This window comes from Saimiri boliviensis, chromosome 1, assembly GCF_048565385.1.
Source record: "Saimiri boliviensis isolate mSaiBol1 chromosome 1, mSaiBol1.pri, whole genome shotgun sequence".
Classification (NCBI taxonomy): domain Eukaryota; kingdom Metazoa; phylum Chordata; class Mammalia; order Primates; family Cebidae; genus Saimiri; species Saimiri boliviensis.
The window spans coordinates 58542381-58555029 of record NC_133449.1 but is presented as its reverse complement, the minus strand read 5'-3'; the positions used below and the strand labels follow the sequence as shown (position 1 = coordinate 58555029).

Below are 12649 nucleotides of genomic sequence, written 5' to 3'. Positions count from 1 at the left end.
GGTTTCACCATGTTGACCAGGATGGTCTCGATCTCTTGACCTCGTGATCCACCCGCCTCGGCCTCCCAAAGTCCTGGGATTACAGGCTTGAGCCACCGCACCCGGCGCTAAAATTTTTTATGAAGAAACTCTTCTCAGAAATTAAACTTCTAGGAGCTTTCTTATAAGCTTGTAACATTGTGTTTTGTGGAAGAAGACAATCTTGTTGTCTTTGTTATTTACAATCTTGTTTTTCACTCTGACTGAGTCTAGTCTATATTCTAAGTCTCTCTGCCAAAGCTGAGTAAAATATGATTTTTTTCTTTGAATTTCAATCAGTGAAACTAAATGTATTTGATTTATGTACATTTTCTTTTGTGGGCAAACAGACTGTATTAATTGCACAGATGGAATTGAGACTATATATCATTTTATCTTCAGAAAGATGAGGTCTTTTGAGACTGCACACTTGATTTGTTTTCTTGTTTTCTCGTTTGAGTCAATTTGATTGTTCCACACAGAGGAATATAAATCTGGATCTCCATTTAATGAGTATTTACCTGTTACTTCAGAGATAAAGAATTACAAAAAAGGAAATTCAAATTTGGGAAAATAATGACAATATAACAATAATAACAAATATTTCCAGAAATGTTAGCATGCTTTCTATCCATTAAGTTATTTAATTCTCACAATAAGCCTATAAATTCCTTATTATCCTGATTTTTCATTTGAGGAAACTGGGAGTCAGAATGGGCAGGCAATTGGACAATATCACAGAGTTAATAAATTGCAGGGCTTCAATTTAAACAAGCATTGATTTGATACCATTGTGTTCGCTATTGCTGACAAACAGTTAATGGCAAAATCTCGATGGTATGCAACTTACAACAGCAGGCATTTACTTCTTGATCCTGTGTTGGTGGCTTGGTTGGGAGTTGATTGACTAGGCTGTGCTTGGCTCCAGCTTCGTCTTGGATTCAGGTGTGCTGCCTGTGCCTTTCTTTCTTTTTGGACCAGTAAGTTACATGTGACTCATGGCAGAAGCCAGTAGCACAGAGGAGAGGCATAAGCAAGTAAGCACATTCCAGATGTCTACTCATATCATATTTCTTAACATTCCTTTTGGATAAACCCCAACAACAATGGAACAGGAAAATATTCCCTTCTCATGGAGGTGAGGATGGGAAGGAAATGACTATTTACTGAAATATCCTCCAATCTACCTCAAAAGCCTATGCATTTTCTCTGTCCTCTGTAATTCATAAATATTGACTGTACCAGTAGGATGACATTCTCAGTTAGGAGTCACTTTATTGTGTGTGCTTGTCATAGAGGCCACATACCAAATCATCAATTCCTATTTTCTCACTACCTTTGCCTCCCTTCTTTGCTCTAGAGGATGCTTGACTCATTTTTGCCTTATCTGCCCTCATTTGTTCATACTAGAAATCTGGAGGCAAAGATCATTAATGGGTGAATCTAGAAGACTATGGTTATGATTACTGTCCTGGAATAGAATTTTTTTTTTCTGTTTTCATGCAATTCCATTGGCCAAGGGCTGTCATGAGGAAAATGTTCCTAATACAAGGTCTAATATAGATAGCAGAAAGCAATCAAATGTTTTGAAAATAGCAGGATATAGCAGGACAGGAATACTTTTTCTAGAAAGAGCAAACTGCAAAGATGATTACAGCTGAAGTATTGCAAGCAGGGAAGCTTCTTACCTTCTACCTTGTGCTCAATAGCTGATGTGAAGTTAAAATGCCCCTTAGAGGCAATTCAGTGGGAATCTTGGATATCAACGTGTGGATTTAGAGGTAGGGATTTTGCAGTCCCCACCACCACTCCCTTTGTTCATTGCTAATGCGGTTAGTAAACTAAATGGTGAAAAGATTATGGAGTAGAAACAGAATTCCTGGTTTTAGCCTCAACTGTATCAGAAACAGCATGGCTAGAAAACAGCATTTAAAGTTTCTATGACTTATTTCTCCACTTCAAAAAATTATTACCATGGAACCTTTTCTTTACTATCGAATTTTACCTTTGTCACACGAAATGACTGAAAAGATTGATCCTCAAAGAAATATATTAATTTGAGTGATTTGTCTGGGAACTATTAGTCTTTTATTTTTAGATTCATAGGGGCTCTGTGACCTTCAGGACTAAAGGCCCTAACTCACTCTTGCTTTTTGGCTCATAATTGGCTTAAGATCTTTGTACAAAGAGTATCCCTCACTTCTGCTTGATGCATGCTAGATTCATGTCTCTGTTGTGATTGCCCCAGCATTTTTGTTTCTTATTCCATAATTTTTGTGTCATTTTTTTAAAGTTACATAATGAACAGCTGTAATTTTCTGTGCCTTCCATGATCTATCAGCCCATATATACCAGCATGCCCATATTATAATGGAAATTCTCTATGCAGTCTCACTCAGTACCCGCCATTTTCATGTTACAATGACTTCACTACTGAGTATCCAGCTTTCCTACAGAACTTCCTTGTTTGTTATCATTATTATGCCACTTGGGGCTTCATCAGAGTTTGAAAAAGGTTCTCAGGGACCTTCTCTAGAAACTTGCAATAGCTGTGTCATAAGTACTGGACTAAGATCACTTAGTTAGGTCTGGCTTCAGCAGGGATGAAGGTATCCCAGTGTCTGCAGGAAGCATCTGGCATCTTTATCCTTCTCTGGCATAAGAAGGTGTGCTGCCCAGCCCTGTGTATGACACAGCTGCTTTGTGGCAGTTGGTAGTGTGAATGGAAAATGTGTAAAGTGTTTTTAGGTTTTTGGAGGACAGGCAGCATGTTGGTGCCAACTATTGTGGTGACGAAGAAACCCAAATCTAAATTGGTCTGTATGGTTGGATTGCTGTGCTTAGTTTATTTTAAACATGGCATTTGGAGAGAGTTAAAATACCAGCACACTGTGTCTTTGCTTCTTCTTTTTTTTTTTTTTTTCTGAAGCAAATTGGTTGGGTCTGTTTGCAAAAGGATTAGCTGTAGGAGAGAGGTACATTTCTACTAGTGCCTATTGTGATAGGCCTTCTTTGTCATATTAATTCCAGTAGAAACGATCATCTATATTGATTTATAAGGATGGAATTGCATGGGGCCATTGATTCAAAATACGAGAACAGCCATGGACATTTTGATTTATGTTGGTATTAAGGCAAATAATTCAGATTCAGTTTGTACAATCTAAGGTTGCTTGTCCAGTGGTTAGATGTCAGAATGTATTTAGCAATTTCTTGATGAGAGAAACACCCTCACAGAATGTATAATTTTTGAAGGTGCTAGAACTGTAATTGTTCACCTGTTATGGGGAGACTGCTGCCTGCATGTCAGTGGTTCTTCGGTAAGAGAGGATTGCTTTAGAATGAAATAAATAACCTTATCGGTCACTGATTTTATGGGACAAGAATGTAAATGTAGTGCATAATCAGAGAGCATGTAAATAGCAGCAGATAATTTTCAGAACCGTTGGCACTTAGTTTGCAAGATGTCTTTCTTAATTAAGAGACTGAAACTCTTGTCCAAGGAGTATGATATGACCCCAGGGGTCAGTTATGATGTGAAGAGAAAAGAAGCAGCCTTTTGTTATAACAGGGGGCCCTACATTTAGTAATCATTGATGGATTTACTTTGCTTTCTGCTGTTCTTTGTTGTTCTGTCCATACTGACATTGATGCCCTCTCCTCACCTCTCCCATAGTCCTGTGTTTCTTAATCATAACATGTGTCACACCGAGGCCTAATTGTTCCCAGATTTGGGTGTCTCTAACTTTAAACCTTAAACAACTTGAAGGCAAAACCAAAATCTTTTATAGGTATGCATACTCATTGTCGAGTAAATGAAAGATTTCAGTGGCAATTGGGTCCCCAAAGCAGACCTAATGTGTACCAGTATGCTGAGTACGTTTTAATCGGATTCCAACATTGCCACCTCACAGTCTACTGGTCTGTTTTTCCCATCTCTAACTTGATCAAGTTGGCCCAGACAGATGATCTTCCAGTATGTTCTAAGTTTCAGTGATTTCCTCATTTTGAATTGCCAAAGTTATAATTTATTTCAAAGATCATTATTTCTAACTGATAATATGTGTCCCCATAGGGAGCATGACTTCGGCAACTTCACCTATCATTTTGAAATGGGACCCCAAAAGTTTGGAAATCCGGACACTAACTGTGGAAAGGCTGTTGGAGCCCCTTGTTACACAGGTAAGGGATGCTTTGAAACCACTTTGTCGTGTGTGTGTTTTTATTGTGATTATATTCGGACTCTTGAAAGAACTTAGACATCTTTAAAAGAGAGTAAATCATGCCATAATTCTGATTACTGAATATATATTACCACCTGAACTATGGGCAATCTCATTGCCCTATAACATTTGAAGTGGCTTTTTAAAACTATTTGTATGATTTTTGAAATTAAGTTGATGAGATAACTGAAGAGGGGTCCTTGGTGAAGGGGGCCCTCATTTACAGTAATAGATTCAGTCTAAATAAACCATTCCTCCTGCACTTTCAGATGCTAATGCACCATTAGGAAAAAACTGTGTTGACTATGCAACAGCAATGTGTATTTATTGAATTACTTTTCTTTCAGTTTACAAGGCAGAATTCATCCTTTCGGAGTGATGAGATGTTCCATTTTAGTGTTGTCACAGTTATCACATTTCCACAAGATGACTGTCAACAGAAAAATGTCATCAGGATTCTTAAGTTTGATACGTTAATTTTTAGTGTCTTGTGAAGCATATTCTTTGCTATTTTAACTTTGGGCTTCCTGGGATGTGAATTTTTTAACCTAATTAAGTTCGAGGCATTTCTATTGTCCTGTGGCTGTTATAATGAATTCCCATCTACATAGTAGCTTAAAGCAGCACAAATTTATTATTCTAGAGCTCAAATATCCTAGTCAAGGCATTGATCGGGTTGCATTACTTCAGGAGGCTCTAGAAGAAAATCAATTTTCCTGCTTTTCCTAGCTTCTAGAAACAACTTCACTTCTTTGACCCCTTTCTCTATATTCGAAGCCAGCAATGTAGCATCTTCAAGTATCTCTTTCACTCTGACCTTTGCTTCTGTCCTTGCATGCTGGCTCTGACATTTCCTGTTCTAATTCCTTCCTATAAGAACCCTTGTGATTATGATCAATCCACCCCGATACTCCAGTACAAGCCTCCCATCTCAAGATCCTTAACCCAATCACAACCAAAACATTTCTTTTGCCATTTAAGGTAACATATTTACAGTTTCCAGGATTAGGTTGGAGTTATCTTTGGGGAGCATAATTCAGCCTGCCATAGTCTACCCTCTGGCTCCCAAAGATTCAGATCCTTCCTTCATGCAAAACACATTTCATCACATCCTCAGGTCTCCAAAAGTCTCAACCAATCATAGTATCAACACAAGTTCAAACTATCATCTAAATTTCATCAGCTTAAAAGTCCCAAATCTCATTATCCAAATTATTTAAATTAGGTATGGCTAAGGATCTGTTTCTAATCTGTCCTTGAGCAGAGTTCCTCTCCATCTGTGTAGCTGTGAAACTACAAAACGAGTTATATGTTCCCAAAATGCAATGGAGGAACAGGCATAGGATAACAGTCACAGACATCTCTGCCACACAAAAAGGAGTAAAGTGGAAGGAAAAAAGAGTTACCAGTCTCAAGCAATGTAGAAACTTACATGGGAAAACTCCATTAGATTTCGAGTCCTGTGAATAATCCTCTGTGACTTGAGTCTGCACCCTCTGGACCTAGTCCATAATTATTTCTTCATTTTGATGAAGGGTTGCACATATTTTCAACCAGGTATTCTTGTCAGCCGTCTCCCACCTGTAGAACTTTGGGTGTCCATCAGCCTTCTTGCATTTCATCCTTTTCATCAGTCCAAGCTGATGGTGTTACCCCCATTGTAGGATTCTCAAGAACCTTGTTATTTTCCTTTGTACATCTGTAGTATTCACTTCATTCAAAAAACAGGCTCCTCTACAGATCTTTCTTGGATAATTTCGTCCCCATTTTTGGCCTCTCTTGAAGTGTCTTAGGGTATCCACAAATCACATGCCTCATCACTTCAAACAGCCCTCCTTTCACATTGAACTTTTAATCCTTATAAGGCACTTGGAAAATGTTATCCAGATATAAAATTGGCTTTCTCTCCAAGTATGCTTTCTTGAAAGTACATTTCCTAATTTTAGTGTTTTGAAGTCTTCATAAGCTGAGAATTTTCCCAATCACCAAGTCCTGGTTTCTTCTGGCTTAATAGTTATTCCCTTTATTCATCTGTGTCCTCTCATATTTTACGATAAATAGCAAGAAAAAACCAGGCCACTCGTTCAACACTTTGCTTAGAAATCTCCTCAGCTAAACATGTAAGTTAATCACTTCTTACTAATTCTTACTTCTATGTAATCGTAGGAGTCGGTCCAGCTGAGCTTTCTGTCACTATAAAACAAAGATTCTCTTTTCTCCATTTCCAATCACATGTTTCTCATTTCCTTCTGAGGCCTCACCAGCATCTCCTTTAATGTCCACATTTCTACCAACAGTCTATTTATGGCAACTTAGATATTCCCCAAGACGTTAAAGGTTTTCTCTACCATGCTCCTCACTTCCTTCTGAGTCCATACCAGCAGAGCCTTTAACCAGATCTTTATTTTTATTAACAGTCTGTTCAAGGCAATCTAGAATTTTTATATTATGCCTCTCAAAATTCTTCCAGCCTCTTCTCATTACCAATTCCAAAGCCACTGTCTACACTTTTAGGTATTTGTTACTAGCAGTGCCCCATTTCCAAGTACCAAAATCTGTGTTTCCAATTGCTGTTATAACAAATTTTCACAAATGTATCAGCTTAATATAAAACACATTTCTTTTACAGCCCTGGGGTGAGAAGTTCTAAGACCAGTGCGGCTCTAGGGAAGCATCTAGTTTATTGCCTGTTTCAGCATCTGAGGCCCACCTGTATTCCTGTTTACATCACCTTCTTCCATTTTAGAGCCAGCAGCACAATGCCCCAAATCCCTCTGACTTCAGCTTCCTCTCTTATATTTTCTTTGATGAATCTTCACTCTACTGATTCTCTCTTATGAAGACCCTTGTGATTACACTGGGCTCACTCAGCTATTCCAGGATAATCTCTCCATCTGAACATCCTTAACCTAAGCACATCTGCAAATTCCCTTTTGCCATTTACAGTAACACATTCACAAATTCCAGGGATTAGAATGTGGACATCTTTGTATGTAACTGGAGAACATTTTATGAGATTCATGCACATTTTTCATTTGGTCACGACTCTTGCTAATTCTCTAAACATTTCTGCAAGAAACACCTAATCCTAATATTGATAGGCTCACTTAATATTGATAGGGAGTATGTTGGCTATCTACTCAGATTGTACCCTGTGGCCTAGGGCTGATTCATGAATTGTTAGTAGCCTGCAGTAAGAACAAAATTGAGAATAAACACTTGACATTTTTATAGAAGTTTGACAGAGTAATTTTTTGTCTGCTGAACCTAAATATAAAATATAGACCTATAATTGTTTATGTTTAATTTTTAAAATTATTTATCATGTTGGATTTTATAAAATATTGGTCTGTGAGATAATGGAATAATAAAAATATGGCCTTTCATCATGGATAGCTTGAGAAAGACTGGCTTAGGAGACATGTTGGAGTCAGAACAGTCTGGTCTGAAAGGAACTTCTTCCAGATCAGTTAAAAAGTGAGTGACCTTTTCCTAGCCTTGGAGTTTTCACTTCAGAGAACATATAAGTATATTTAATCCTTATCATACAGATTAAATGAAAGAAAATATTAGAATACAGCACCTGTTATAACACAAATGTTGAGTAAATGTAGCTGCTGTTTTTCCTGTTTGATGGCTATATATTCAGGGTCATGCTAGTCATAAAGGATGTAAGTGAATCAGGCATGAGCTACCACAGTATTACACTTATATAGCCTTATGTATTAAAATTTATATGCTTGGAATTTACACTTGAATGTAGCTTTTTAAAATAATAGCACATCTAAAAATTCTTTTTGTCGGCTGTGATGACTCATGCCTATAATCCCAGTACTTTGGGAGGCTGAGGCAAGGAGATCACTTGAAGTCAGGAGTTCGTGATTAGCCTGGTGAACATGGCAAAACCCCATCTCTATTACATATACAAGAATTAGCCGGGCATGGTTGCACATGCCTGTAATCTCAGCTACTCAGGAGGCTGAGGCAGGAGAATTGCTTGAACTCAGGAGGCAGAGGTTGCAGTGAGCCGAGATCGTGCCACTGCACTCCAGCCTGGGAGACAGAGCGAGACTATATCTCAAAACAAAACAAAACAAAATTCTTTTTCATGTGTCTTTTAGTCCAGTTATCTGAGGTCTTTCCGTTGTAGACAAAAGCAATGCATTAAAATATTTCCTCAAATTAAGGACGGTGAAGTGACTAATTCATATTTGTTCACATAATACAGTAGAATGTTTAAAACTTTTGTTGAATTTCATTCAGAGATTTAGCACTGTAAGTAGACTTAACATCCTTCCAGTCTCCTGATGTCTATGTAGTTTATATTTCCTACTAGTATTCCATACTGATTCTTAAAAAAATTAAATATGTGAATTTTAAAATGGGATTTTTCATATGATATTATATTCCTACAACACATGACTGTGTTATCAGTGCTAACCAATTCTTCCCTTGGAATTAAACCTTCATGATAGGACTGATGTGACTCTTGACCCTTAAAGGACTTATAGATAAGAAAGAAGAGATAAGGAAATACTAGCTATAAACTTCACACTCAACATTTAAAGCAAACCATGGAACTGTGAGAGAGAACTAAACCAAGGCTGCCGTTGTATCAAACACATACAACTTTTATGAATTGAGCAAAATTCATAGCAATATGCAATGACACAGTATGTCCATAGCTATCACACGGTGTCTGATAAGGATGGATAAGGGATGAAATGAAAAACAGAAGTTATGGGGTTCTGAGTAAAATTCTTTCACTGTCATGAGAAATGACAGGAATTTACTGTTGATGAGTATTTAAAATATCCCACATAACCTTACCTCATTTCAATAACGATGCATATGAGGCCTATACATTCATTTTACAATGTTGAAATAGCAAGATTCCTTTTGGAGAAATTGCATGTTATTAAAATTATGAAACTGCTAATGAGAAGCGATTCATCTTAGGAAGTTTAGTACTTGAAAATATCTGAACTTTTTATACATTCAAAAAAGAAGGAATTTCAACAGGTCAAATTCTATGTTAAGAAGCTTTATTAGAAAATGAACACAATTTATTAGGCAACTTTATTATAAAACTAAAAATAAATTAAGAAATTAGAAACATTCTTAGATAACTCTTAGAACCAAAGTTTACATAGTTCTAGATAACTCTTAGAACTATATATGAGTTAATTAAAAAGAAGATCCCTTCCTAACAAAATAGATGCATCTGGTAAAAGCGATCAGTGTAGAATTTTAACTGTAGATAGCTTTGAAAACATGATCAATGTAGAATTTTAGCTTTAGATAGCTTTGAAAACATAATCAGTGTAGAATTTTAGCTTTAGATAGCTTTGAAAATATGATTATTGTAGAATTTTAGCTTTTGATAGAAAAGAGATAAAAAAATAAACTATTAATCTTAAGAAATTAGAGAAAGAACCTCAAAAGAAACTAGGAGAACAGAATTTAATAACAATGAAAACTGGAATCACTAGAATAGAATGCCAAAGTAAAAATAAACTCAAAATTTGATTATTCTTTGAAATGGCCGACATAAACCCCTTGAGGAACAAATTATGGAAAAAATATAAAGAAATAGTATATAAAATTATAAATGAGAAAGCAGAAGTAACTCCAGAAACAAGAAAAGTTAAAAGAAGTATAGTAGAATATTAGATATGACTGCTCTGATGAAGCATGAACATCTAAAGGAAGGGAATGAATGCCTAGAAAAAATAAAGTACTAAAATATTTTCAAGAGAAAGTAGAAAACTGTAATAAGCCATTTAAATACTAGAAATCTGTTTAAAGATCAGTTATTAAAAAAGCACAAGAACAGATGGATGTATAGCTGAATATTATCAGACACTTGAAGCATTGATATTGAAATGTTCTTTAAACTATTCCAAACATAGAAAAATATAGAGAACATTAATCATTTTTTAGAGAATCATAACTTTAACATTAAAAATTTAAGTCATATTTTAAAACTTTTTAAAGAAAAGGACAATGATGACTCTATCTCATTTAAAAATTTAAATGAAAAAAGAACCCTACATAAACTATTAGTAAATAGCTCCCGGCCGTATATGAAAAGACCACCATACATGTGAAACAATAGGATTTTTACAGAATATAATGGTGGCCTATATTTAGGAAAAAACAAATATACTTTATTATGTCATTGTATTAATAGATACTTAAAAGATATTTAATAGAATTTTGCAGTTTTTTCTAACAAAAAACTCTAAGAATAGTCTAAGTCTTTTAAAATAAATGAATGTACCATGTAAATTTTGGGAGAAGTTTAATAAAGCCCTCTTTGGGATATAATTTTATAACATTATAAGTAACATGAAAATGGGGTTAGGTTGCTGGATATAAGATACATATACAAAAAATATTCTTAATCCATTCAAAGGGAAAGAATTCAAACAAAGATTTTATTTTGTAATTGAAAAATTATAAGGTTAATTTACTTTTCTGTGTGAAATGCACATTAATGTTTTAATTTTATTTTCAATTTTGTAATTTATTTATATTATTGGAGCAGATATTGTTAATGTAGAGGCTTTAGAGTCAGAGAGGCTCAATTGTGAATTCTGTACTCATGGTGATAGCTTCAGTAGGTTACTTAATCTCTCCTTAAATGTTAAATATAGGTAATAATAATTTCTACCTCAGAACAGTATTAAAAGGATAAGTAAGATGGTTTAAAGGGACTGGAAATGCCTAGTGCTATGCTTGTAATAATACAGGCTTGCTTTCAGTTCCATTTGCTTCACCACTTAATGGTAATCGCTTTGACTTAATGAAACATAGGTGTCATATCTAATACAAGGATTCATTTGGATACTTTTTAAAAAAGAATTTAATGCAGATTTATAAAAATATTGATTTGCTTATTGCATTAACAAAAGATAATTAAAACAGAAACCTCTGACATTATTGAGTATTGGTGAGACCAGCTCCCAATATATCAACATGGGTTTAAGATCTTTCAAAGTGATTGAGTAGTCACTGAAAAAGAAAGAGAGAGAAGGAAAAGGCTTTCTTTAAAGCTGGGCCCAGGGGAGACACCACATGAAACCGCTCTGTGGATGTCTGACATTCCCCTGAAAACCTGTTTTTTATTGTGTTCTTTCAGGAGAGGACGGGGAGTAAAGTTACGCAAACTTTCAGTGATAATTGCACAAAAAAAAATACATTTGCAAAAACTGGTACACAAAAATCACAATACGATATTAAAAAGCAGAACAATGTAAAGATAACTTTCTGTGTCTCAGCATAGATATCATACACCTTAGCAAGAATATAGGTTAAACATAACTTATGATTATCAGCAAGAATGTATTGGGCTCACAGTTACGGGGTAACAGGGTCTGACACAGGACAAGCAGCCTGACCACAAAACTTCAAGAAGAGGGGGCTCCGTGCAGGTCTGGAGGAGCAGTGGGAGAAGAAAGACTTTTACATCCTATCTCAGCCACAGAGACAGATGCCCCTCATGCGTCCGTTTATAGGCTCTCCATAAAGGTCACATTCCCTCTCCAGGGCCCTAATCAATATGCTCTTCCTGGGAATGGAATATAGTTAATAAGCCTCTCCATTACATGTCTGTTTATAGGGTCTCTGCAACAAGAAGCCCATTACGCGCTGTCATCTCTCTCTGGCAGTCAAGCTATGTGGTTAGTCCCTTTCACAGAGTTCCTGTTTTTACCAGAACAGTTCAGCAGAGCCAGAGTTACAAGTTGCAGCTCAGCAGAGCCAAAGTTACAAATCACATCTCAGCATTTCACATTGTCCTTCATTTTCTCAAATATAATAGATACAGTAAGTAACAAGCATCACAAAGCAAATAACTCATTTTGGGGACACCAAATTCTAAGAGAATTTACAGGTTAAAAATCAACAACAATTCCTTCTTGTTGCTTCAGATAGCTTAGGTTTTGCCAATTCTTCCAGAAGTTCAGGTTTTGCCAATTCTTTTGTGACTCACAATAGTTCATTACTTTGGTGCAATTAAAATCAGGGAAACAGGAGGTTTAGATTTAAAATTAGAAGATTTAGAGCTGAAAGTGATTCTGGAAATAAATCAACACTTAGTAGTGATGTAACTTCTGAGAACTGATCCAGTACTTTTTTTTTTTTTTTTTGCTACACGATACAGTTTCTTACACAACTTACAAAATACAGTATTGTATGCAAGAATTTACTGAAGAATCAAAGTATAAAGTGAGGTATCATTATACCCATTTTTTCATCTATCCAGAGAATATCATTCTTGAGAGTCACCTTAATTCATGGTTTATTCATGACATTGAGACATGAATACATTTGGGTGGTTTCCATGGTGACACTACAATGTTACCAAAAGTCATGCATGCGTTTTTGTCAAAGAATTGAAATTG

At 35.8% G+C, this 12649-nt stretch overlaps 1 protein-coding gene across 4 annotated transcripts in view; it reads left to right on the top strand.

The window, feature by feature from the left end:
* Positions 1-12649, top strand: part of CTNNA2 (catenin alpha 2) — a 1155573-nt gene that overhangs the window by 150914 nt on the left and 992010 nt on the right. For all 4 annotated transcript variants that reach the window (XM_074397692.1, XM_003922543.4, XM_010333399.3 and 1 more), the window contains exon 2: positions 4094-4200. In XM_074397692.1, the coding sequence (XP_074253793.1) occupies positions 4099-4200 (102 nt within the window). In that variant the 5' untranslated portion in view covers positions 4094-4098. The remainder of the gene's footprint in view (positions 1-4093; positions 4201-12649) is intronic.